Source organism: Lepisosteus platostomus, chromosome 1, assembly GCF_059453375.1.
Source record: "Lepisosteus platostomus isolate fLepPlt1 chromosome 1, fLepPlt1.hap1, whole genome shotgun sequence".
Lineage (NCBI taxonomy): Eukaryota > Metazoa > Chordata > Actinopteri > Semionotiformes > Lepisosteidae > Lepisosteus > Lepisosteus platostomus.
In genome coordinates this window covers 39,694,760-39,721,957 of record NC_142611.1, presented here as the reverse complement: position 1 = coordinate 39,721,957, position 27,198 = coordinate 39,694,760, and the positions used below count along the sequence as shown (strand labels likewise).

The 27,198-nt window shown below is 34.0% G+C and overlaps 1 protein-coding gene across 3 annotated transcripts in view; it reads right to left on the bottom strand.

Moving 5' to 3' along the window:
- Positions 1–14,156: 14,156 nt before the first annotated feature.
- The window catches only part of rab28 (RAB28, member RAS oncogene family), a 45,670-nt gene continuing 32,628 nt past the window's right edge, over positions 14,157–27,198 (bottom strand). The window contains exons 5-8 of one of the 3 annotated variants that reach the window (XM_088628433.1): positions 25,693–25,796; positions 24,815–24,892; positions 22,111–22,211; positions 14,157–20,742 (exon numbers count right to left, since the gene is read on the bottom strand). In XM_088628433.1, coding sequence (XP_088484559.1) covers positions 22,116–22,211; positions 24,815–24,892; positions 25,693–25,796 — 278 coding nt within the window. In that variant the 3' untranslated portion in view covers positions 14,157–20,742; positions 22,111–22,115. The remainder of the gene's footprint in view (positions 20,743–22,110; positions 22,212–24,814; positions 24,893–25,692; positions 25,797–27,198) is intronic. The other 2 variants (XM_088628448.1, XM_088628439.1) reach the window with 2 other exon arrangements.

Sequence of the window (27,198 nt, the reverse complement as noted above, 5' to 3'; positions counted from 1 at the left end):
AGAATATAGACTGTACGTGTACAGTAGGGAGCATTAATAAGAAGTTATCTGTCTATTTTCTGATAAAAATAAGTCAAGCTTAATTTCTCAGTACCTTAAATATCTGGACAGTTTTTCTTATCAATTCTACTGTAAATCACTACAGGACCTGGGTTTCCAAACACATAAAAATTCTGTTTAATTTGTCCTTTCAGTATAGAACTAGATGAGGCATACTGTATACGGTATATCTGAAATATAGACAAAAAGGCAATCTTGGAAATTATCTTAAGATTGGGTTTCTGACTGCACTGGCAATAAAATTATATAATTTAAAGGTAATAAAAAACACACACCTTCACAAGATGCAAATCAAAAAGTGACTGGACTTCTCTGATTTGTCAGGAGGGAATCATTCTCAAACAAAACTAGAGAAAGAGGAACCATTTTGTGTCTGAATGGAGCAAGTTTATATAACCTTCGACACACTGCTGCCAAAGGATTTCCACTGACATACACAGTTACCCAAATACAACAAGTTTCTACATGTATTCAACAACCAGATATTCTCAGAAATTTAACACCATCTAATGAAATTTACAGTAAGAAAAAAACATCTGAAATCAGTTTTCCTCAAAGTCAATATTTTACTAAGAAACCAGTAAAATGATGATTTTTGCATTACTACTTTCCCATTGTACGTGTTTTCATGAGGAACATTAATCAGTCTTAATCTGTTTTATACATAAGTTTAACATTATTAAAGGTTAATTGTCTCAAGATGCTAAGGTGTATTTTAAAGAAAAAACATCATTATATTCAACTTTGTCGTCTTTCACAAGCTTTTAATCACTAATGATATGATTAGCCCCACAAAACACACCATTTAGAACAACCATGTAATTTTGATGTGGCTTATACTAACTCAACATGTTTTAATGGCTTGCACATACACACTTAATTTCTTTGTATGTTCAACTTTTTGTGTTTCCCTTCTTAATGACCTAATAATTTCAACATACTTAAATCAACTCATTAGTTGTATACTAAGACATTTTAAGGAGGAAACACCTGCTAATTTACTTAATGAATTCCAAAAACACCAAAATTGAAGGGCTCTTGTTGGACTGAAAAATATATCAGCCACACTATTTATTATGGTTATTCAAGAAACACAAATTTTTAATGGCACACTGAAATGTAAATGTCTGCTTTCCTGTTTTATAAAACCATATATCTTCATTTTACGTCTGCTAGATAACATTGTACATGATTAATTAAAGTATTTTGATGATTATATGTCATTGGCCACAAAATGTACTAAAATGTAAAGCAGTGAGAAGAAATACAACCAAATAAACTGAAGAAGCCAAACATTAAATAACAACCATTCTATATACTTAACACAAAATCTACTTATGCTTTTTTTTAATTTGAGATTCTGGCACAAAATACTTTTACTGAACTTAGTTCTTAAAAATTACAAACTTGAAATTGAATATGAAAATGCAGTAAGCTTTTTAACCCTCGATGTTATTACATAGTATGCTTTTATATCTAAATTACGAATTTTCACAGGCTTCTGAAATGGCAAACATTGGTATCCTGGAATCAGTCATATTTTCCTACATGTATCTACAGTGACTTGCAAAAGTATTGCGAACATTCCTATGGTGTTCCATTTTATGAAATTACAAAATGATGCATACACAGTTTTTAAACTTTTTTATTCTTCAAAAATCTGAATTCACGAATTGAAGACTTCTAATGGTAAGATAAGTGGAAACACCTTTAACAGTAATTACAGCCAAAGCTTTTTACCTATTCTCTTGTCAGAGTTGCTCAAGCTCTCTTAAGCTGCTTGGGGATCGCTTATGGACAGCAGGGTTCAAGTCTTTATGCAGATTCCCAATAGGATTCGTTCACTTTCCTGGTTTTTAAACAACTCCATTGTAGCTTTCCATTGTTCAGCAGACTGAACAAGGTTTTTCCCCTAGTATTTGCCTGAACTTTGCTCCATGTTTCCTTTAATCCTGACAAGCATTCCAGTCCCTGCTCAGGAAAAACATACTGTACCCTCACATCTGAAGAGATATAGAGATGTGGTGCGTTGGGTCTTTGCCAAATGTAAGACTTGGATACTATTGACTCATGCACATTTTTTCCCGTCTCAGCCATAAAACGTTGTAGCCTTTCAAAGTTGTTGCGGCTTCACAGTGGTATCCACCAGCTTCCTCCTTGCTCAGCTTCTCAGTTTGGAGGGACAACATTCTCTAGGCAGTTTCTGGGTGTTACAAAGATACTTCCATTTCTTATTGATTAAGTTCACTGTGCCACTGTGCTGTGCAGAGATTTTGATATTTTGTGTACCCTGCTCCTGATCTGTGCTTTTCAATGACTTTATCCCTGTCTTGCTTTGAAACCTTTGTAGTTTTCATGGTTGACTCTTTGCTTAAATTCACTACCTGACCAAGGAACTTCACAGAAACAGGTGTCTTTATTTTGAAATCATGAAAAACACTTTTACTGGACACAAAAAGAGGCCACTCAACTAATTGTGCGGCTCCTTAAGCTATTGTTGTACACCTAAATTAATTTAGCCTTTCCAATATAAAGGGATTGAGCTTATCCAATCATAATGTTTCTTTTTGTAATAAAAATTATCTATTTCCTTCTTTTTTTTCAATGTGTGGAGTAAGCTGAGTACAGTACATAACAAATATTAATTACTTCTTCAATTTGTTATGACTGCCTGCTTTAAAACAACTAAATGTAAACAAATGTACAAGGGTCTGAATACTTTTGCAAGGCATTGTATCTCTATTAACATGCCTTAAATTATTGCTTTCATTTTTAACATCTGCAGAACTTTTTTAAAATATCACATTTCAAATACACTGCATTCTGTTTTGCAGGTGGTTTCAATATTACATTGAGGGCGGTGGTCTGGTTTGAGTGCACGTTCTGTTAAAACATGGTTCTCCCATTTAGGTTGCTGTGTTTAAAAAGTGACGTAACTTCTCTGTCTGAAATCAAGTGAAGTTCTAGTGAATCTGAAATATGCTATCCTGCTACATTGTTGAAGATGGTGCCTTGGCTGTAGTCTTGTGCAAAACTGAGCATTGTGATTCCTGTACTTAAGGCCCAGTAAAAGACCATTTATTTCATGTTTATTTAGTGAAGACTTTGAGGGGATTTGACTCGAATATTCAATGCCCAGAAAGAGGCTCACACAAAGTGTTCACTACCAAACAGATTAGATGGACCCAATACTCTCTTCTAGTTTGTACTCTATATTATGTTCTTACAATGAAAAGTCCGTTACTATGAATAGTGTTTGTAACTGCCTGCAAATTCACAAACAGTTTAATGCTCTTTCTAAACTGTAACACCTAAAAAAGCCTTACTAATAAGCTGGGTTTTGAAACAATGTAGATGAACTTATAAAGTTAAAAAGTATAAAGAATATCGAAGCAAATTTTCTAACTAACCAGGTTCAGTTCGTTGTGTTCTTCAATATACTGCTATAGCTTCAGATCTGAAAATGTTTGTATTTAACATTTTAAGCTTGATATTCTGTCCAGCAACAAATTCATTTTTATCTTCCTTTCCCTCTCCATTGTGCCCCAATCAATCAAGGTCAGCTAGCTCATCCAATAAGCTGTCGAACTAGCACCTTGAATCTCTCCTATCTAGTCACATCACCAACTGGGGTCATTTAAGGTGACTGGCATGCTTATATTACATTCTGTCCTTCAGTGCTTGTCCCAGGGTCTCACCATGTGATGTTCTGGATCTAACAGAGTCCTCCTATATTCTTAACAAATGCTTTTCTGATGCCACATTTCCAAGGATGGACTCTCACACTTACATTGTAACCAGCTGCCATATTTTGGAATTAGTGCTGGAATTTCATAAATGCAATATGAAGTACACATATAGAGCAGAGTGAAGAAGATACTAAAAAGTGAAGCGACAGGAAGTGAAACAAGCTTATATCGTTTTTTCTCCTCAGAATGATAGAATTTCTGCTGTCTTTCATGCCATAGTAATAAAATATGAATCATTCTGTACTTCGTTTTTTAGCCTTTAAAATATAATCCCTAAACATCAGTACAGATTTCAAGTGAAGGAAATATTAAATCAAGAACATTCATTTCTGGCTATGAGACATAAACCGTTCACAAACTTAATGGCAGGACTATAATAATTATTGTTTGTGCCAGTATGCCACAGGATGTTTTTATGTTTAAAATACTTTTTCATTATTTATTATATAAAAGCATTCAAATACTTTTTATTACTATTCCCTTGGACAGTGTTTCAAATTAATAATCTCTGGCATTAAGCCTAAAACTTGGAAGGCCTTAAACCTAAGACACAAAAGGCATTGTCCTGACAGTAGAACATTTATGTATTTTGTTTTATGTGAAAGCGAGTATGGATGACATAATACACTCGGAAAGTATACAAATCTTTTAGATTTTCTTTAATGAGAATTTGACAACATACAATCACTGTTTTTTAAAGATTATTTAGGACACACAGAAGTGATCCCATTTTTTACTTTCTTTGTAATAAAAACTGAAATAGCCAGAACAGAACCATTTTTAAACACTGAGCAACACAAGGGTTAAGGTTTTTATTTTCATTTTTTCAAATTTATCCTGCATATTTTATAGAGATTTCTTGTGTTTTATCTTTTATAAATAGTATCTCTATATACAGTAGGGCAATGTGGTGGCGCAGTGGTTAGCATTGCTGCCTTGGAGCCCTAGGTACAATTACAGAGCTGGAGTGCTATCTGTGTGGAGTTTGTATGTCCTCCTCTTGTTCACTTGGGTTTCCTTGGGGTGCTGCGGTTTCCTCCCATAGTCCAAAAGCATACTTGTCGATTAATTTGCTTCTGGAAGTATTTTCCCTGGGGTGAGTGGGTGTGTCTTTTTTTGTGTCTGTCTGGCATTCCATCCAGGGTGTACCCCGCCTTGAAACCTTTTTTTTTGCTTGGATAGACTCCAACTCCCCCACGACCATGCATTGGAAGAAGCTGTTAGAAAATGGATGGATATCACTTTGTATTTTATACAAAATTTGGGATAACAATTTTTTTAGATTCACTGAAGACTGGGGTAATATCTGTTCACTGGGATATAGCTAATTTAGCACAAAAGGGATGACAAAATATAACTAATTCATTATGAACCAATAAGTTTTAAAGCCCATATAAGCTTGTGGAGACAATATTAAGAAATAAACTAGAGGATCTTCTGCATGGTAGTAGGATTCTAGGGGACAATCAACATGGATTTCAATAGGTACTCTTGGTCTTCTGTAACTATTAAAGTTTTCAAGAGGTCTTTTTTTAAAGTTTTAAAATCTATAGGAGTGAATTAGGTCATGTGGAGTATGACAGGGATAAGGATCTTCCTAATTTAAATAAATAATCTAGATTCCAGTACAGTGAGTAAGCTAGTGGAGATCTCAGATGATCCAAAATTGGGAGGATAAATAGATCATGTAGAAGCTGAATAGGAAATGTTAAAGGATTTAGATAATATTCAAGATTTGGAAAATACCTTATGAAATCTAATGTGAACACATGTCGTGTTACATTAAGATTAAATAGCTGGGAATCATGGAGTTTGAAGAAGATACAGTATCTATGAAAAAGACGTGTTTATATTGATACATAATTTACATTTTGAGTGTTGGGAAACAATAACAAAAAGGCAAACAGAATGTTAGGATATGAAGGTAAATGTGTAGAAATTCAAATTAATGTACATAATGTTAAAATTGTACAATTCACTAGTAAGACATCATCTAGAATATCAATTACAATTTTCGTGATCATGCTGGAAAAATTATGGTTGCATTAGAATCAGTCCAGAGAAGAGGAATCAGATACATTCCTGACCACAAAAGAATGTCAAACACCAATAGGTTAAAATAATTGAATCTTTTACATCTTAAGAGAGAAGACTAAGAGGGGACCAGGTTCAGGTGCTCAAAAGCATTGACAAAGTCAAAGCAATGAACTTCTGCAGAATTAACAGTAATAACTAAAACCTTAGTTATTACCTAGTTAGTAACCTAAAAAGGTAGATGGGCTGAAATAATTCCTCTCCTTTATAATTTTACCTATTTCTCTTATGTCTTGAGTCACAGCAGTGACTCCTGTACTGCTTGGTGAGAATGAGGATAAGTAAATATCTTCATTTAACCCACCCATCCATCAAGACATTCATCTTCCAACATGCTACAAGGTCCTTGATTGACATTCCCACTGAGCATATTAAAAGCTTTCAGGTACCCAGAAAATTCAGGTTTACTTCGTTCTTGTACTTTTTTATTGTTTATGTAATAATGAAGAATTCGTTTCTATTTTATTACCTGTAGTTTACAATATTTTATCTAAGGAAAGACTGTACCATATGATACATTGCAAGCTAAAACTCAGAGGACGCAAGATTGTTTGTTTCAAAGGAGTGGCTGTTTCTCTGAGGCCCAAGAGGGCCCTGGTGAACTAATCCTAACTCTATCCCTGGTGGTGCCCTGCCAGTGGTGCTCTGCTGTTGGCTAGCGACATGACCCAAGCTTGAACTCAACGTCTGGGACAGGGGTGTAAAGAGGGCAAGGATACCTCAAAGGGTAGGGCTAAAGGCCAATGATGCAGTTGTAAAAATTCTCCAATGTTTAAAATAATTTATTTGAACAAGTTCTCCTAACCGTAGCACCAGGGGAGGGAGAATGTATTTTTGTAGTTTGCTAAATACCTCGGATTCTTAAAACAGATACTTATTTTCACTTTACAAATATGTCACAGGAATGTATTAGGAAGTCATCTAAAGGGGGGCAAAACAAATAAACAACTTAACATTTTTCTGCTTAAACTGTCTATCTGATGAAGAATTTGTTTATTGATATCTTAACGCATAAGCTTTTCTAGAAATAAGCATTTTTTATAAATAGTGGAAAAGCCCCAATCCACATTTCTTCAGTTAATTATTCCGGGTATACTGTATAAATACTCATTTGGGAAATTGTTTTATGGCAGATCTATACATACAGAAAAGTAATGCATTTACGTCCTTGCATAATGAAACATTTAATACCTACCTCAATATTTTTTGCAAAACCACTTTTCCAAGAGTACCAACTGCTGTTCCAGAGTTTTTAATGAAGTCCCTTCAAAAATAGCATTTTTGCTTCTGTTTGGTCCAAAACTTCGCATTCACTCTAACATCTTTTTCTATAAAGCTTTGCAAAGTCTGGTGCAATATCTTGTTTTGTAAGACAGCTGAAAAGAATAGAAAATACTTAATCACATCTATGTTACTGTATTTTAACTGGGTGTATTCATAAATTACATTTTAAACTGGTGATGGTCAATGTTTTACTATTTGACATAATTCAGCTTTACCTTAGCTGCCATCAATTGTCTAAACTTGTCACTCTTTTCAGATTATAGATCCTGGGAAGTGGATAAGTGCCTAGGTATTTTTTAATTACAGGCTTCTTAATAAAAAGATTGTATACCAGTTTAATAGAGAAGATCTTTATCAAATATATGATATGCTACCTCTTCTGTAATGAAGAGATGCTATTATTTAAGTATAAAAGATATTTTCATTAATCATTTGCATGTCTGAAAGTGGTTTACCCAGAAGCAATGTGTTCAGTATCATACACAGCCCTCTTAAGGAATGTTAAAGAATAGCTGCTTTTAATAAAATAGTGAGGGAAGGTTCCTGCATATTAAATAACAATAGCTGCAGGTGAGAAATGAGCACATACTTCACAAAGCACTGGCTTCTGTTGTGATTTTTCCTCCCTAGAAAAATTAGTAGTTTTTTTTCTTAATACAGTACATTGATACAGTACTTTCAATGTTTTGTCTTTAATGGGTTTTGTTTCAAGTGAGAAAGGAAAATAGCCATTCACTGAACTCGAAAAATGTCTCTGTTACATTTTAAATTCATGCCACAATTCAAGCCACTGTCACCACCAAAGCGTTTCAGGATGTGATGAAATAAAGAGATTATGTTAGAGTACAATCCAATGTGCAGCTTTCTTTCTCTCAAGGGGTCTCCTGAACTTGCACCTTGTTATTTTTGTGGTATGTTAGAATAGAGAACTGTTAGTATATATAGTATATAGCATACAGCATATAGTATACTGTAGAATATATGCCACAGAACAGTGCAAGCAAAGTGGAAGTTTTGCCTGTCTTTAGTCAAATTTGACTGTAATTGCTCAATGTTTTCAACAGATAGTGCTTCACTATGCTGACAGTTCTTCTGCTGGAGGTCCAGTTCTCAGAAACGTACTTACTTTGCATCTTATTTAAAATAAAGTGTATAAGAAATATTTTTAAAAATCAACTTTCCCTTTCACTATATACCATAAATGTTCCACATACTTTTCTTTTCACAAGACATAACAGAATTACAGAACATTATATTACAAATAACGGAACACATCAGACATTGTTACTAAACAGATTTAATACAGTCCTAACTACAGGAAATCCAACCTGAACACAAACTGTTATTTGTTCTCATGAAAATCCACACAAAGAATATTTTGGTATTTTTTTCCTTATAATCTTTTGCAAATCCTGTTCTGGTCATAAAAGATTTGATGGTCTTAAAGTAGGGCACTCGCTGTGTAAATTATGTAAATTATGTGTGAAAGAGGATGAGACATGGAAGAATAGCCTTTTACAATGCAACTCCTTTAACAAGATATTAAATCCCTTTCCTTTTCTTGTGTGAATCAATGTGTATTATCTTACAAAATGAAGTTTCCTTTAGAACTAGGAAATCAGAATAATTTCAACATATTGCTTTTTGACAGTTACTGAATTTGACATAGTACATACTCATTTCTACAATGGTACATACTGTACAAAGAAGTATTTCCAAAAATGTTTAATTATCACAATTCCCCCTGGTAGCATCAGGGTTTATTTTCCCCAAAAAATCTTGAATCTGTATCATTCTAAATTAACTTCTCCTTGGTTTTCAACTGAAACAACCTTTCCATTCATATGATGCAACATATTGCGTTCGTTTGTGGGACTACATACGTATGTGCGACTTCACATCTTTAATGGTCACCTGCTTTGAGATTTTACTGTGAAGAGAAGTTTCAGTATTAGGTGTACAAAGGAAAACCCCAGGCTATTACAGTACACCACACAACAATGCAGGCAGTGGCTGGCAACAGTTACCGCCAGGAACACTCCGCGGTGCACCTGAGATCACCTGTGTTCCAGAAGCAAAATGAGCTGGTCACTTTTGTCAAGCTGTCGGATTAGTATACAAGCCACAGAATAGTGCAAGCAAAGTGGAAGCTTCTCAATTACACCCAAGAATGTTAATTCCTCCCTCATCAGCCTGCTGTCATTTAATTACCCATGTGATGGACAGGGTCACAAATAATTTATTCTGTTGAGGAGTATAGTAAAACCCTTTTCAGGCATGTTGAGACCAGACATAAATTTTGTTTGAAACTGAATGTTCTCAGCTCAACTACAGTTCTTATGAAATGAGAAATGAGATAATAAAGTAATATGAAGCTTTGAGGTATATATATTCAGGGCAAAAAAAAATTAAATATAGTAATTATGTTTCTGTTTTTGTCAGTGTGGTCAAATAATATATATAATTTTTGCATTGGACAATACGCCAAAATTATACTAGTGTTCCAATTTGAGAGATTCCATAAGAAGTATTAACGAAGCACAGTGTCTAACTCACGTTTAAGACATTTCTTACTGCTATTAGCAATAATTACTTCCAAATGAAACAGAACCTACAGAAGCCAGTGATGTAATTTGTTTATCATTGTAGAAGCAGAAACTGTTGTGTACTATTGAGTGCCAGCATTGTGATTCAGGACTGTCACCTTCACTCCTCATTACTCACAAATAACTACAGTAGTTCATATTCTGAACTTGCCAAAAATGTTGCAGTGAATTTCTACATTCTGCATTTCTTTATTGCTTTGACAACCTTTAATAGGTCAACCCTCATAGAATAACTTCAGCAGTTTTACAATGTAATGCAATTTTAATATTCAAGCAATCACAGTGCCTGATTACCTAAAAAGATAGAATATTTAAGCAATACTAGTTGGAGATACAGAAATGTACTGAAAGAGTAACACTGCAACAACTAGAAAGCCTCTTTGAAAAGAAAGGATAAAGTACTGTTAATGGAAAGTACAGCAGACCTACAGTATGTGGATTTCTAAATATTCTTGTCTGGAATCCTGTGGTTCACTAAAACTGACAGTGAAACGACACAGCAGTTTCCTTCAAGCTCCACTGGTTCAGATAGAGCATGTGCTTTTTTTACTATGTAACTACTTTTAGTAAATCCCTAACAGTTATCACACCATTCCATATTAGGAAACACAAACAAAGTTTATGTGCTAAAAAACAACTCAGAAAGCTGTTTCCTAACTCACAATTATAAACTGATTTTCATAGCTATAACATGTATGCATTAGCAAGGATTCCTCCTTTGTATTTTGCTTCCTGCACAGACACTTCTGTATAAAGGTATAGTATTAACTACTTAATCTGAACTAACTACATCTGAATTATGTATTTATTTATATATTTAAAAATACACAATGTTGTGTAAAGCTATTTTATTTAAAAATTAAAAGAACTTTACATAAAAGCTTTGCAATGCAGTGCTTATTGAAATGGTTAAAGAATCTGTCCGTTTAATAATATGAATCACAATATTGTGAGTATTTGAACAGGTTTTTTTAATGTAAGAAATGTAATGCCAACACCATTTTCTGTTCTAAAACATATGTAAAATTGCATATAAATAACAAATAAATTTACAAAAAGTGGATTGAAATAATAAGCACATATGTTATTTTTATTGTTTTACAAACAAGAGGTGTCCAAACTTTTTGGTGGTTAGTAGTTAATTGACCCAAGGATCTCATTCAGCCTTCTCTTGAAAGAAGCCAGGGAATGGTTTTTCAGACTGCCATAAGTCTTTGGTTTTACCTTTTAGTTCTATGTAGTTTCCTTTTGTGTTTCCTGTTTTTCGTTTCAGTGTTCATTCCAAACAAGTCTGCTGGGTTGGGATTAGCAACACCATTGAATATTTATATCATGTCCTCTCATCGACCCTCATCTGTTCAAGACTAAAAAGGTTGATCTCCTTCACCTGATCATTCCCTGAAGTCCTAGAATGCATTTGCTTGCTCCTCCATGGATTCCAGAGCACTAATATTTTTTCTATAAAGTGGTGACTGAATTCATACAATATTCTAAATGAGGCCTTTCTAGTATATTATACAATTTTTATATAACATTTATCAATTTAGATTTTGGGGTTTTAATTAAATATATCCTAACATTTATGATGATGATGATGATGATGATGATGATGATGATGATGATGATGATGATGATGATGATGATGATTGATTATTATTATTATTATTATTATTATTATTATTATTATTATTACTATTATTATTATTATGACACTTATTTAGTGTTTTTCTTGACACTCCACTCAAAGTGCTTTAATGGAAAAGGGGACTCCCCTTCACCATCACTGATGTGTAGCCCCCACCTGGATGATGTGACGGCAGCCAAAGAGCACCAGTACTTTCAACACATGTCAGCTATCAGTGGGGAGGAGAGCACAGTGATAAAGCTATTTGACAGATGTGGATTATTTGGAGTCCATCATTGGTGGGTGGGAGAAATTTGGCCAGGATGCTGGGGTAACACACCTACTCTTTTTTTGAGAAACGCTGTGGGATTTTTAATGACCCCAGAGAGTCAAGACATTGCTTTTACGTCACATCTGAAAGAGTGCGCTCAGAACAGTGTCCCCATCATTTAAGAGGGGCATTTGTGCCCACATAGGATGAAGAGTGGACGCCCCTTAATGGTCCCACTTACACCTCTTCCAGCAGCAACCTTAGCTGTCTCAGGAGGTCTCCCATCCAGTTATCTGCCAGACACACACCTGTTTAGCTTCAAGTATCCTTTTAACTGCTTCTCTGTAGTCTAGAAGATGTAAATATTTTGTAAATGTAAACACCCAAGTCTTTTTCAGATGTAGTTATTCAATGTATCCAATTTTTTTATAGTTTATAATTGTGCTGCCTGCATGCAATAGCCTGTGCTTGTATTTTTAAACTCCATATGCCAGATGTTTGCCCAGTCTTGAATTTTATCAGAATCTTTTTGAAGTTCAGCCAGCAGCCATATCACCCTGCTACTCACAACTAGTAACCCACTGAAGCTAAGCAGGTGTGAGCCTGGTCAGTACCTGGATGGGAGACCTCCTGGGAAAAACTAAGGTTGCTGCTGGAAGAGGTGTTAGTGGGGCCAGGAGGGGGTGCTCACCCTGCAGTCCATGTGGGTCCTAATGCCCCAGTATAGTGACGGGGACAATATACTGTAAACAGGTGCCGTCTTTAGGATGAGACGTAAAACCGAGGTCCTGACTCTCTGTGGTCATTAAAAATCCCAGGGTGTTTCTCGAAAAGAGTAGGGGTGTAACCCCGGCGTCCTGGCCAAATTTCCCATTGGCCCTTACCAATCATGGCCTCCTTATAATCCCCCTCTATGAATTGGCTACATTACTCTGCTCTCCTCCCCACTGATAGCTGATGTGTGGTTAGCGTTCTGGCGCACTATGGCTGCCATCGCATTATCCAGGTGGATGCTGCACATTGGTGGTGGTGGAAGGGAGTCCCCATTACCTGTAAAGTGCTTTGAGTGGAATGTCCAGAAAAATTATTATTATTATTTGTTGCTTCTACAGTATTTCCTTATTTGGTATCATCTACAAACTTGATTAGTTTATTGATTATACCACCATTCTGATCAGTGGTCAGTAATCAGTAGTCCTAGTACAGAACCCTATGGTATTTCAAGAATTGCATCACCCTTAGTTGAGTTTTTACTCCTATTTCTCAATCCAAACACTTCGTTTTCCCGAATGCATACCACCCGTAATCTGAGAGTTAATTTTTCATGAAGATCATTATCAAAAGCCTTCTAAAAGTCAAAATAGATTATACCATATTCTTTGTGTGCATCCATTACTGCTGTTGCTTGTTGAAAGAACTCTAACAAGCTGTTTAGGCAAGCCTTTTCTAAATGCATGCTAATTATTCCCTAATAACCAGTTTCCATATAAGGTAGTCTTAGGTTTAGTTCTAAAAGTTGTTTCCATAACCTTACATGTAATAGAAGTCAGACTTCTTGGTCTATAATTACTTGAGTTTTCTCACCCTTCTTATAGATGGGCACTACATTAACAGTTCACAGTTAACAGTCCATGGGTACTACCCCTGTTGTGGGCAACTGGTGGAAGAGTTGTGTCAATGGCTTCTGAATAACATCTCGTTTCCTTCAGTACAATTGGTGAGATAACATTGGACCATTGGGATTTATTCATCTTGAGTGCCTCCAGTACCCAAAACAACTCTACCTTTTCTATGCTAATACTGTTTAATAGAAAACGTGGTCCTTTTGCTGCCTGAGGCATGTAGTTGACGTCTTAAGCAAAATAGTGAATTCCTGAGCGAAATACTACTTTAGTATATCAATTATTTTCCTTTCAATTTCTAGAAGGTTCCCATTATACTTAAAAAATTGTACAAAATATATATTCATAGAGAAATGTACTAACAGTTACACCAAAATAAGACTAGTATTGTAGGTATGTGCCTTTAGTATGGGCCACATGAGAAAGTATCTCTCTCCTAACTTTTTTTGCAGCTAAATAATCGAGTATTATTGAATTTCACATTGTAGGAGATAATGTTCTGTTATAAAATGTTAATATGATGATATGCATTTTATATGTAAACGTGATGGCTTATCACAGTGCTTTCTAACCAATGAATATTTTGAAAGCTGAAGTGAAAGCTGTCAACATAGCACTAATGTGAAATGTAAGTGGTAACTGTTCTGTCTGTACATTTTTTTATTATTTTACAACACAATAAAGGAAATAAATTTATATTATACAAGAATGATTGTGGTACTGTATTTTTACTACAATCCATGAGTGGTAAATGTGGTGCAATACGGACTTATCTCAAACTACATTGCAGGGAACCGTCATCATATTGACAGAATTGGTTAAAAAAAAGCTTAAAGACATTTCAAGTCAGATTAAAACTTGCGATCTTGTCAGATTATTTTTTATTATTTATATACAAAGATACATACATATACAAATGCATTTTAAATATATTCTTGTTTTCAAGGTGAGGGACTAAGAGAGCCCAAACAAAGAGCTACAGCAAAAAGAAATTAGTCTACACAGACAACCTGCTTTTAAATCACATCATAAAATTTGCTCCCCTCCAACACCAGGTAACAGCTCAGATGACAGCACTGCCACAGATATTGAAGTCCAGATACCAGTCACAACACCTTCAATCCATGCTTGCATCACCAAAACCACATAAAAAAGAAGTGGTGGTTGTTGGAGATTCCATTCTCATTCAAACTGAACATTTACAAAACATGGACATGAACATGGTGTACTTATGAAGGCGTGAGCTTCCTTGTCTACTAGAATCATTTTTACATCATCTGAATCTTGTACCTGAACAGCCATGACATACTACATTACATCTAAATGAAAATTGAAGCACTTGGCCTGACAAAATGATACACAGAACAATACAGAATCGTTTAAATAAGAATCCCCCCCCCAAAAAATCTGCAAGATGCATTCATAGGGAGTAGAAAACAAGTTAAAAATTAAATATCAAATGACCAAGTAATTGTGTTTAATTATAAATGCCAGAAGTATTAGTAATAAAATTCAAAAGATAAGAAGCTATGGTACTGCATTTGCATGTGATTATGCTCCACTTGGAGCCACTGAAACCTTAGTATATGGACAGCCCAAAAACATGCTGGTTTATAAACTGGCCCTGGTGTGAGTGTGTGCATGTTTGTGTTTATGTGTTCCCTGTGATGGACTGGTATCGAGTACAGGGTGTATCCTGCCTTAAAACTCTTGATTACCGGGATAGGATCTGGCTCTCCAGCAACATTGAATTGTTGATGGAGACTACTGGAACAGGGGGAGGTGTGGCCCTACTGTATATCAAAAAGGGCATTCAAGCACAGGTCCATATAGATGTGGATGAATAGAATTAAACTGTAGGGCTCTATGCTACAGTGAACTATTCATTCTAATGAAATCTTACAATGTGAAATGAAGACATCAAGACCAACTGTATGGGAATGTAAATGTAAAGGAATAAGTGCTTTCCATAGAAGATTTAAAATTTTAAAATTAAAAAAATCTGAATGTCAGCAACACAAAGGGAAAAGGTGATCATAGTTAATGCTTTTAAATATTTATTACTCAGAGAGCCTTGAAGAAGGAGTTCCTATATTGATCTAATATTCTGAAGCATGATAAAGCAGGAGAAAAAATATTGGCACCTTTCTCCAACACATCTTTAATGTCTACCTATCTGCAAGCTCTTGAATTTAAATGATATACCAGAAGTCAAAACATCTGAAAAATCTATCAAAAACAATCCAAGCGCTTTAAAATAATTTGATCAAAATAAAGTATCCATAATGAATACAAAGCAAAAGTAAATATCGTGACTGATGCGACAACATTTATACTGTCCAATTGGATTGCCTTAGAAGTTTTGGAACATGAAAGAAAACATATGATCAAAAGCTGCTCCTAATTATTTACTAGTTTTTTTTTAATTTAAATGTAAATCAATATGACCTCCATATTAGAGAATACATATTCAACATGATGGCTCACTCCTATGGAGATTATCAGTCTATCCCCCATAAGAAGGAAGGAGAAGATTAAGGGGAAAAAAAAGAAGAACTGAGAGAACAGGATCTTAGAGAGATTGTTTCTCTAACCAGACAAGGCACCACATTCTGTCCAGGTAATCCAAATGCTGAGAAGTGGCAGATGTTAAGCTTTACTAAAGAGTTTGCTGCTTGAAACTCATTTCCTATATTGTGGTATCTTAAGGCTATTTTAGTGATGCATTGTTAGAACAGGGAAATTGGTTTCCACTCATTTATACGTATCGGTGGTTTAAAGGGGGAAATTTAGTCATGGGTAGGATCCAGTTTTCCTAAGACAAAGTTTTTCTCTCAGTTTTTAGTCTGTTAAGGTGTTTAGTTGGAGGTATATTCCAATCACAGGTACAGAATTATGGAATTCTCTAGGTCTGTACTAAGTAAGAATCTAGAAAACACCGATTGTGTATATCTGTATAAAGTGTGTGTTGCTATAGTTGTTTAAGTTACTGTTAATAAGAACTCATTTGGTTTCCTTAAGTTTGGGCCTGATTATTATTCTTAGAGCTGTACCATACAGGTTTTGACTAATATTTGGTTATTCCCAGCCCTGTACTGTATTACAATAAATAGTTTTTTTTATAACTGAACATCCAGACAAAACAACAGAATCCAATTATAATAATAATAAGAATAAACTTTATTTTATATAGGGCCTTTAAATCTGGCTTCTCAAAGTGCTAATTTGCTAAAAGTACTAAAATCTAACTTTGGTTAAGAAAATATTTGAAAAATGTAAAGCATTATTGTTCCTGTTTAATCACTCTTTAAAATCTCAACAGAATCAATCTTTTAAAAATGTATATGAAATGTATATTTCTTTCTGCTCAAAATGATTTGGTGTTTTTGCCGTTTTGAGAGTGTAAGTGGAAATCAGTTTAAGTTGTTTTCTGTCCCAAAACACCTGTCTAAACAATAGCAAAGCCAAAAGAAATTCCCAGCTGTCAGCCACAATGACATCTTAGGACAAAAAAATAAAAATCCAAAAGAAAGGGGTATTCTTCCATAGAAACTCAAACAAAACATAATATGCACACCCTGGAATCAGGCCAAAGGATCTTAAATACCACAGAATATTTTATATAATCATTCATAAACATTAAAAGTCCAAACAAATAGTTAAGGAAAAATACCTTTTTGTGAGACCTCACAAAAGGAAATTTTTTAAAATTATTCCTTCTGATGTTCCCCCTAATCTCTTAAATCTTTTAAACACCACAAGGTGAGATTCTCCAACAACATTTAAACCTGAAATCATACTCTCTTACAGTTTTGTAGAGCTGACAAAAGGCTACACAGACTAAGTGATTAATTAATACAGCATACAACAGCACATAATGGAATTTGTATCATCTGTCTTGAGTGTTTTTGAGAACTCTTTTAATGCAGATTAACATACAATAGAGAGTTGCTTATTCAGCTCTTGCTTGTAGCCTTAAGACACTTTGTCTATAGGAACCTGCTAAGGGTGTAATTACACCTGTTACGCTTAAATTTCAAACACATACATCATCTTTTTTCCTCTTCTCCACCCCTCTTATTTCCCTTGGGCTTATTTCACCAGCATAGAAACTATTTTGTGAACTTTAAGCCTATCTGGTCGACATAACAAAAGTTTCTACTTTACAGTATGAATTTCATGTCATCTTTTTCTTTTTAATGGCTTTGCTTACAGGGCATTCAAATGGATTTTCTACTTTTTAACATCTTTAGTTCCTATTTGCATAACTGAAAAACTTGGAAATTAAAACTTAAAATGTTCTTTACTTGCGTCAATGTCAAGTCATAAGAAACATGTGTACGACGGTGAAAACTAAAAAATATGGCCTATATAAAACGGTAGAGAAACATCTTTGGGTTGATATGCAAAAGTAAATTAGTGAAAACCAGGGTGAAGGTATCTAAATAAAACACATTAGTGACCAAGTTCCAGAATACAAAACACAAATTCATAGTTTTTCATAATTTATATGGTATCATAAATTAATAAGTCTTCTACAAAATCTTTATATATATATTTGGCGACTATGGTACACTTTCCTTCTTTAGCAGCGTTGCCTCTGGCTGAACTTGCATGGCTGAAGTATTAAGTTTACATTTCACTTTTCACACTTGGGGACTGCTAAGTGGTTTCTAGTGACATTCTAGATATATGACAGCCTTGCATGTCAAAGGTCACAACTCTACACTGAAAAATTAGACAAAAGTCCTAGAACTGTAATCCTTTCTGTCTCAGAGAGGAATAACTAAATATGAAATATATCTCTAACCTTCAGCAGTGTTAAAGATTTTTTTTAACCTTGTAATCTTACAAAAGCCTTCCATGGAACATTTCCCAACAGAAATTCTAATACAGAAGTATAGTGTATATAAAGTGATATAATTTAAAACAGTACAAATCCCTTAGACAAAAAACAATGACTTTATGTCATGGCAAATGTCATGATTAATAAAAACAATGAACAGATACCAAAATCAGTTATTTTCATCCAAATCACTGAATGATTTAATTGAATAATCCTTTATAATCCCAGCTTCATCTTTTCATACAACACACAAATTAAAATTGAATTCAAAAGTATTTTATCTTATTTCACATTTTACATTTATGAACATAAAATTATATTCATATCACAAACATGCTTGGTAAATGTAAAGAGTATGTAACAAATACATTCAGATTACAACTGAAATATGTATCTGAAAAACACAAGTAGACATTGAACAGGAGGAAGTCATTGGATTCATAAAGTAAAGTACTGAATTTCACAAATTCAACTTCAGTTGTATCAAAAAAATACAGGATCAATATTGCAACACGGGAATTTTTCAGTAGCAAATTACATATAAACATATTTTAGAGATAATGCAAACACTGTGGATTAAGCAAGTAATCCAAACAGTTAATTGCTTGTCTATACAGTATATGACGTTATACCCTTTAGTGTAAATATATTTTGTTGGTCCTTAAGATATATATGAAACATAAAACCACAATATACAGTAAATATTAAGGATGTTTTAGTATTAAGTTTTCTTTGCCAATCATAAAAATATCTAGAAATATATTTTAAAATAAAATGAAAAGCAACAATTTTAGAATATTGTTTTCAAAAAGGTCTCATCAAGGTACTGTGTGTAATTCCATGTTAAAAAATATCCTTGTTTTTAATTATTAGTAAATAAAAAGACAAGAAAATTCTACATAATACATATTAGTAAGCACCTGATGGATTAGTGCCTTTGTTAATAAAAAGAAAATGTCTTCTACTAAAACTTACATTGCCTTTGTCTTGTGTCATGTTCTGTGTATTTTTAAATTATACATCTCCTTCTCTGACATCTTACCGTTTCTAGATGAAGATGTAGCGGTACATTTGTCCCACTCTAAAAATATAAATAACAATTTACAATATTTTTACGTTATTTTCAAATATTTGGCTACAAGCTGTGGGTGTTTCACATTATCTGAAACTTATTGGGAACTGAAATTTCTCAGGTAGTAATGTCTGTGAAACTGAAGGTTCCACTTCACCAACAGGTTAAAAACCAAATAAAAAATAAAATGAAATGTGAGGGTTTTTTTATTTAAAACAGGTAACACTGTCGTATACATCATGATATACAGAAAATAACAAAACATACAGAGAGGTTCAGGTCTTTGTTTACAAAATCTTAAAGCATTCATTATTAAAGACCGCTTAATTATTTGAATAGTCTTTGAATTTGCAAAAAGAATATTGTATCTTATAAGGAACAATAGGTTTATTCCATGCTGAAAAAAAAGAAGAAAGAAAACGCAACATTTTGGCTGTGGAGCCTTCTTCAGGTAAATCCTTCCACACCTGAAGAAGGCTCCACAGCTGAAAAGTGTTTTCTTTCTTCTTTTTTTCAGCATGGAACAAACCTATTACTTGTTCCTTTGCAGCCTACGCATGCTGACGCAGCTACCCACCTGAACTACTATTGTATCTTATATTCCACAAATGTTAATGTAAATTTATTAAGGTTAACTCATTAAAAAAGCGAGCATCATAAATTCACAAAAAACGGGATAAGAAGGTTTTGAGATTCGCTATATTGTACACATTTATCGTTTTAATTGTTGCATACAGTACATGCCATAGTTTCTCGGACTCCTCATAAATTCTTCCTCACTGTGAGTTATTCTATTCAAGTAAGAGCAAGAATTTCATTACGGTCATGTTGATAAAATAAGGAAATGTTAAAAATAAAATAAATAATTTATTAGCTTTTTGTTTATTGATAAACACCCTAAATACAGTATTTCATTCTAGAAAATAGTGATTTTTCAGAAAACAAGATTATATATGACTGGAATGAGAACAATGTTTCTGCAAGATGTCCATTGGTTTTATATGCCAATAGGAACTTTTATAAATTATGGACTGTATACATAATAATAAAAATATGTACATACATTCTCTTTGAGAAGCATAAACACAGTGAAAGGAAACACTGATTTAAATTCTTTATATTATTTTCTGTTTTGAAATATAGAAAACGGTGTGTATGTGTCTAAGGCCTGTTGAAAAAAAGTCAACTATTTGAAATAATGGTAAGGTCGAATTTTTCTTTATTTTTTCTATCATGTGTGGTCCAGGAGCTGGACCATGGCCAGTCAGTAAAGTTGCCTGCTGCTTTGCAGCGCACACTGGTGTAGTCAGTTTGTGAAACCTCTTGCTGTGCCGCAGATATGATCACTATGGAGTTCGAGTTCCTGGAGAACAACAGGCCTGTGGGGAGTCACCAGTGCTGGAGAAGGGGTTGTGGCTGGTTCACTGCACTGCACACATGGAACTCCGAGGAGGATTCACAGTCCGTGCCACAGGCTCCTGACTGTAATTCACAATATCTGCCTTCACTACTCGCTGATTTCAGAGAGAAGGAAAAACAAGTTAGTATGTAACTCTTTTTTTTTTTTATTAAGAACAAATATTTGCTTGTCAGTGCATATATCCCACTGTCTACTATAACTTTTTACATAAGTGCTATGCTATGACATTTATAGGGGAATTAATTCTTAAAATAAGGTATGTAAAGTAAAGTATAGAAATGTTGTTTGAGATTCATTTGAAAGCTTATTCCTCCACAATTCCTCCACAATTCCTGGTTCTCATAAAAACGTTAGTCACTAAAATGACACTGATATCAGCTTGCTGGCCGAGGTGGTTCAAAATGCTGCTGAAATTCATTAATGAACGGTTGGTGCTTAAAGTGTAAGAGCCCACATATTTTCAGCTCTCCAAAGAGATCAGTTGAGTTCAAAGTGATAATGGAAGAAGCTGGAAATTAGGTCCTATGAAGTCTTTTTTTGACTATTAACCCAACTTTCATATGCTGCCTTTCACTTGTGAAAAGACATTTACCCCCGGCATCCACATTTACCCAAAGAAGTGTCCACTTAGTGTAAGTATTAGAGATCTCAATTAACCAAGAATTTCTGCACTGAACTGAGTAGAACAACTCGGACTTCATAACAATGGACCTTTAAATAACTCTTCTTTTCCACCATTCATAATTAATGACTATGAGCAGCTAAACCACCCACCAATCGTTTAGCTCTGACCCCAAGTCATTAAATCAGTTTCAGACATTGAAGCGTCACCTTCGAAATTCAAGGTTTAAAAGTAGTAGAATGGGGCCTGACTAGAGAAATTCTATTTTTCTTTCGTAGACTGGAAAAGAGAAGTAGTAGTATAATATTTAGGCCAAAGGTGACAATAAAAAAAAGGACAAAGAAAAGACAACTGTAAGCATCCTGTTCTATTAACTAAATATAAAGTCTAGACTTACTCTGTCACTTATTCTTTCACTTTGGTATCAGTGACCAGTCTTTGCATAAAAATTAACAATATTTCAAGATGATTCATTTAAAACACGACAAGTTGCCAACGCAATGTAATGTTAAAATCTGAAAAATAAGTTTTGTATGTTTGCTATTCAACAATACCTTTCAAGTGTATAAGCAGAAAGATTAATGAAAGTCACTGTGATTTCAATGTGTTATTTGTGTGAATAAATATGAGAAATCCAAAATAAATCCCATACACCTTGTTAGATTGACATCATAAATTAAAATGGGGAAATATATACCCTAAAGTCTAAAACAGTTATCATTTTGGGGCTTTTGGACAAGGGCCTCTATGTTTCCTTCTACATTCAGTACCTTCTACCAAAACTATGCAACAATAGATATATGTAACACAATATATCTATTTGTCACATGAAGCACCTACTTTAACTATTGTATGGAACAGACTTTACTTTGACATTTCTCAGAACTTGTAACTAGGACCTCCTCCTGTGAGTAGTTCACCAGCTCTGCCCTCACAATACCCTGTCAACAAACCAGCCCAAGGAAAGAATAAATACCACAAACATAGGTTAAATGGAAAAAAATAGAAGACAATGATAGCAACATAAGTCATGAGAAAGGAAAAACAATTAAAATGTTCTTAAACAAAAAGAAAATGAAGGTATCATTTACATTACATGAGGAAAATATTATGAATTATTAAACTATGATACATCTTAAAATTAAGCTGTCTTTAGTTTGAAATGAGCAGCTGTGACATTTAATTAATACAGTGTGCCACAGATGCTTAATTATAATGCAAACCTGATACGTGGCAAAAAGGACATGCCTACTATAAATTAAGTAGTTCCTTGAAATATAGCAGAGAGCTACAACACCCATTTACATTCATGAAGAGCAGTTAAAGCAATGGTTAGTTTTTCTTTTTGAACATGGATCCATTGAGAACTAAATTAGCAAATGATAAAATATAGCTGCAAACAGAAAATGTCCTTTTTAACTTTTTCATACCTCTGCACATACAGTTTTGCAGAAAACATTGAGATAATAAACAACTTCCTCATTTTCTGCAGTATAACAAATTAATAAGGGGTGTCAGGGGTTGAAATTGGCTTTATACAATACATGAAAAGGGAAAAAGAACAGTTGAGTTAAGCATTTTTAAACTGTAACAAAAAAAATGACTGACTGACTTGTACTTTGACTTGGTTGATGTCATTTTAAACATGTGCGTGGTGGCAATTCGTGTATAAAAGAATGACAGACAACGGCATGAACTAGACTGGATCTCCAGGTGTACCTTCAGACCGAAGCCTGCTTAAAACAAAATGCCTTTGAGATTTATTAGCTGATGATGTGTTATGTTGAGTTTCTAATTGATCAACTTCAGAGTATCTTATCTAATAAACACAGAGCATGATTAAATGGGTTCCCATGCTGATGTTATCTATGCAAAGGCCACTGACTCCCATGTAAAGCTCTCAAAACCAACCAGTGTTAATAAGACTTATTTGGACTCCCAGGTCTTGGCCTCTCCATCAACCCTGTACATTAGAGATCAAGAAGGACTTCTGGCAACTGGCAGGCAATTAACTGCTCTCGCAGTGTTTGTTGAAAATCTCATGAGCTAAACACGTCACACTTAGCGAAGTATAATGAAGTCAGTATGCTGAAGTGCTGTGATTAAAAAGAATGGCCTCTGCACTGCATAAACAATGTAGACCAATAAAAATATACTTGCTTAGATTATACACAGTTTTGCCTGTCTTGGGCTTATAACACTCATATTTTAAGTTTACACTAACTTATTATGAATGTGGAAAGCTCCAAGAAACTGTTACGGAAGAAAACACTAACAAAAAACAATTCAAACACCTACTAAATTCTTAGTCCTGAGGGATGAGAGGAGTGTGCACATATGGCTCTAGGGCAAATGTTGGAACATTTAGACATGTCGCTGAACCTATGTAAGAAAGTCCAGATAACAAATAAATGGCTATTTCTTGTTATGAAAACATCAAATGAATCAGAATATTTTAAAAATATATTCAATTACTCACATTTAATTAAACACTATTTTACATTGTGTTATTGTAAACAACGTAATTTTTAAATTTTACATTTAGATTTAAATATATGAATGATGCACAAATCCACTGTTTATTTTTAAATTAATTTTGGCAAAGTGTCCTAATTTTGTTGATTGGTTTTACATTACTGTCGATTACATTTAGTATTGGCTTACTGAGTGTCCATGGACAACAACAGTAAGACTGCGAAATAAAAAAAGAAGAAATACCAAAAGCACAGAATTAACTAATTGACATCAAAGCTACAATTTAACTTTATACATTACATCTTATTTTAATTTTAGATTATTTGTATTCTTTAGTAAAGAACAAAATAACACGGTGGTCACTTTATAGATTTTAACATAATTCTTACATGAGTTTGTATGAGGCACTTAAAGCACAAATTCAGATATTCTCCATGGTCAGACAGTGAAAGAAATCTTATTTTGGTGTTTTGATTAAGGCACTTAGCTGATTCTGACAGACCAAAAAGTGATCCCTGTATTTATTGTTGCTTGTTGACAACCCCAGAACTATATACCACAATGAGTTAATTAGTCATCCTTACATTCAACACTCCTCCAAAGACTTGCACAGGGTCATAGGAGATGGCCTACCCTTTGCCTCCCCTCCTACGCTTTCCACAGTCAGTGTGTCTCCACTGAGTCATATCATAGGAAGAATTAATAGCTTTTTAGGAGCTTTCTTAATCTTATCACTTCGACCTACAACTCTCTAGATTGCATATCTGATAGGTGGCCATTTGTGGCATTCAAATATAAAGAATAAGGCTACAGCCTCCACATTTTTCAATATCATTAACTTCTTGTATTTTTCAACATCATTAACTTCTTGGATCTACATTAATGAGTGTCCACAGCTGTAATGAAGAATAAGCATCACAGGAAATATCAGACATACAAGGGATACCAAAGCTTTGTGAGAGTATTAGATCATTTAGTGATGGAATACAAAGAACGTTATCTTTAAATGCTTTTCTATATTTAAAATCATCATACTTCCTAAAATCATTTAATCCAACTTTGTTCTCACCTGTGACTGTTCCATTTCTGCTTTATTCAGTTTTATACCGAGAATGTCAGCAGCCAGGCGCTGAAAGCACAGGAAGACCTCGAAGTGACAGGGATAGGAGAGGGAAAAAAGAAAATACTGGGTATCAGTTCTCACATAAATGTTTTTTTGTTCTTTTTATTTTAGTTTTTAAATCACGTATTCAGGTTTCTACTTTTTTAAGCAGAATTTTCTAAAGGAAATGACAGCAATTCTTCTGTTCCTAGCTATTCAAGTTATAGGGGCAAAACCAACTGTTCCCATCATAATATCAGACGTCACATTTGGGGTCAATGTAAATATTTTAACCACCTAAAGAGGGGCCAATAGAACAGAGTTCTGTAGTTGCTAAAACAATTAATACTCACGACATCATATGTCACTTTCGCCTAATTCTTAAAAGAGGGAAATGTAAATAAAAGTGTCTACAAGGGGGGAATGGCTGATTGTGATCTGCTGAAACAGCGAGGTGAAGATCTACAGTGACAACATATCATGAAAAAAGACAGTTGCATATAACTTGAATTCTAAATTAATTAAGTCTAAATTCAAATTTATTTCAAGTGTACTTTACATTAATTTTGTCACTGCATGGTGTTTTCTGATGATGTTTAAGAAAATAATTTTAAAAAGCAGGCAATGCTCTGTAAAACTGGGATATCTCATTTTTTACAGTTTGTTATCATGTGTTTGGGTTAAAGAGTGTTGGACGTGGTGAAGTAAGTCTCCTGAAGTTCATAAACATTGCACTAAACACCACATCACACTGCCAAATGGGGGAAACATAACATGTCAGAAAGAGACTCTAGATGGAGCAAAGGAGTAAAGGACGGAAACAAAGTCTTCAATATTTTACTTACAGAATCCCCGGTCTTGGCAGAGACAAACTGACTGATGAGGCCATTTTCTTGGCAAAACCGTTGGTGCTTGTCAGCTTTAACAGTTCGCATGTGCTCCAAATCAACTGTAAAAACAATGAAGTGCATTTTAGCAGTTTATACAATAGGGTCAACATTATCGTTCAGCTTCAGACCTTGGTTTATTTTAATCTAAATTGCCAAACTGCACACTGAAGATTTTACACAAGTGGCACTCGAAGAAAGGGAGAGAAGCTGTGCTAAACCACTGAGAAACATAGGATTCTTGCTTTTATGCGTTAAAGGTGATTTTACTTTGAAATTTTAAGTCTGGAAGGTATTGTCTTATGTCCCTCCAATAAAAAAGATCTAATCCAAACGTAATCTTTTCCCTGTTGACCCTTTTATTAAAACAGCAAAAGAAATGTACATAGGTATACATGCACAGCAAATCTGTCTTTCTTGGTTTATACATAAAATCCAGTATGTCTATTACTGTTCATAATTTTAACTGTGCAGTCCAATGTAATGTATCAAGCACTCAATATCCCTTTTCTTCTAAGGAAATAGTCTCACACTGGGATTCATGTGGGCCCAAAGGGGGCAGAGAGTTATAGTTTCTCTTTTATTTTTTCTTCAAGCTAACATACACTATATCTAATGGAAATAACAGTTTACAGCATACTAATTGCTACTGTACTGCATCGTAGTTTTTTCATTCAGATTGTAGTCAAAGCTCTCAAAATTTGTATGTTAAATTTACTTACCTTTAGTCTTGAATTTGGTTCTACTTTCAGTTATTCCTCATAAAATGACAACTTTTTCACAGTTAACCACATAGAGGCACATCTGATTAAAATCACTGACTTTGATCATTGTCTTCATATAATTGAAAAGAATGATAAAACTCAAAATGCTAATTCCTAAAAACCAATACACTGTTTTTTTATAACCAGTTCTTATAAAAAATGTAATTAGTAACAAAAACAAGAAAAAGGGACTATTTCTCATTTTAAAATAATCTCGGCAGTTAAAAAAGAACAGTTTTAAATAAACATCCCCCACTAGTTATAAACACCAAGTCCACAAGACAATACCATATTAATTCCAATAATGAAGTGCTGAGGTACCCAGTGGGCTACTATAAGTAAACTTTACAAATCCTTTAGATCCTGGACACTTGGTCTGAGTTATCAATCACTTGTCATGTGAAGATTTTGTAGCATTAACACTGTTTTATGATTTGTGATGTGCACTGAAACCTCTGAGTAAAATAAAGTAAACCATACAATTTAAAGCAGAAATAAAAAAAAGACAGTAACTCAAACATTTTGGAGAGTTTTAAAGGAATTAAATAGCCCCCAATCCTTATTCTCTACTGTATGCCTTCTCTTTTCTTTTGTTTAGATACATCATATAAAACAGAAAAAAAAACAACTGTGTACAATATAAAATACAATCCAAAATGAGAAAAAAAGTCAGGTTAGGATAAAGTTAAAGTTTTAATTA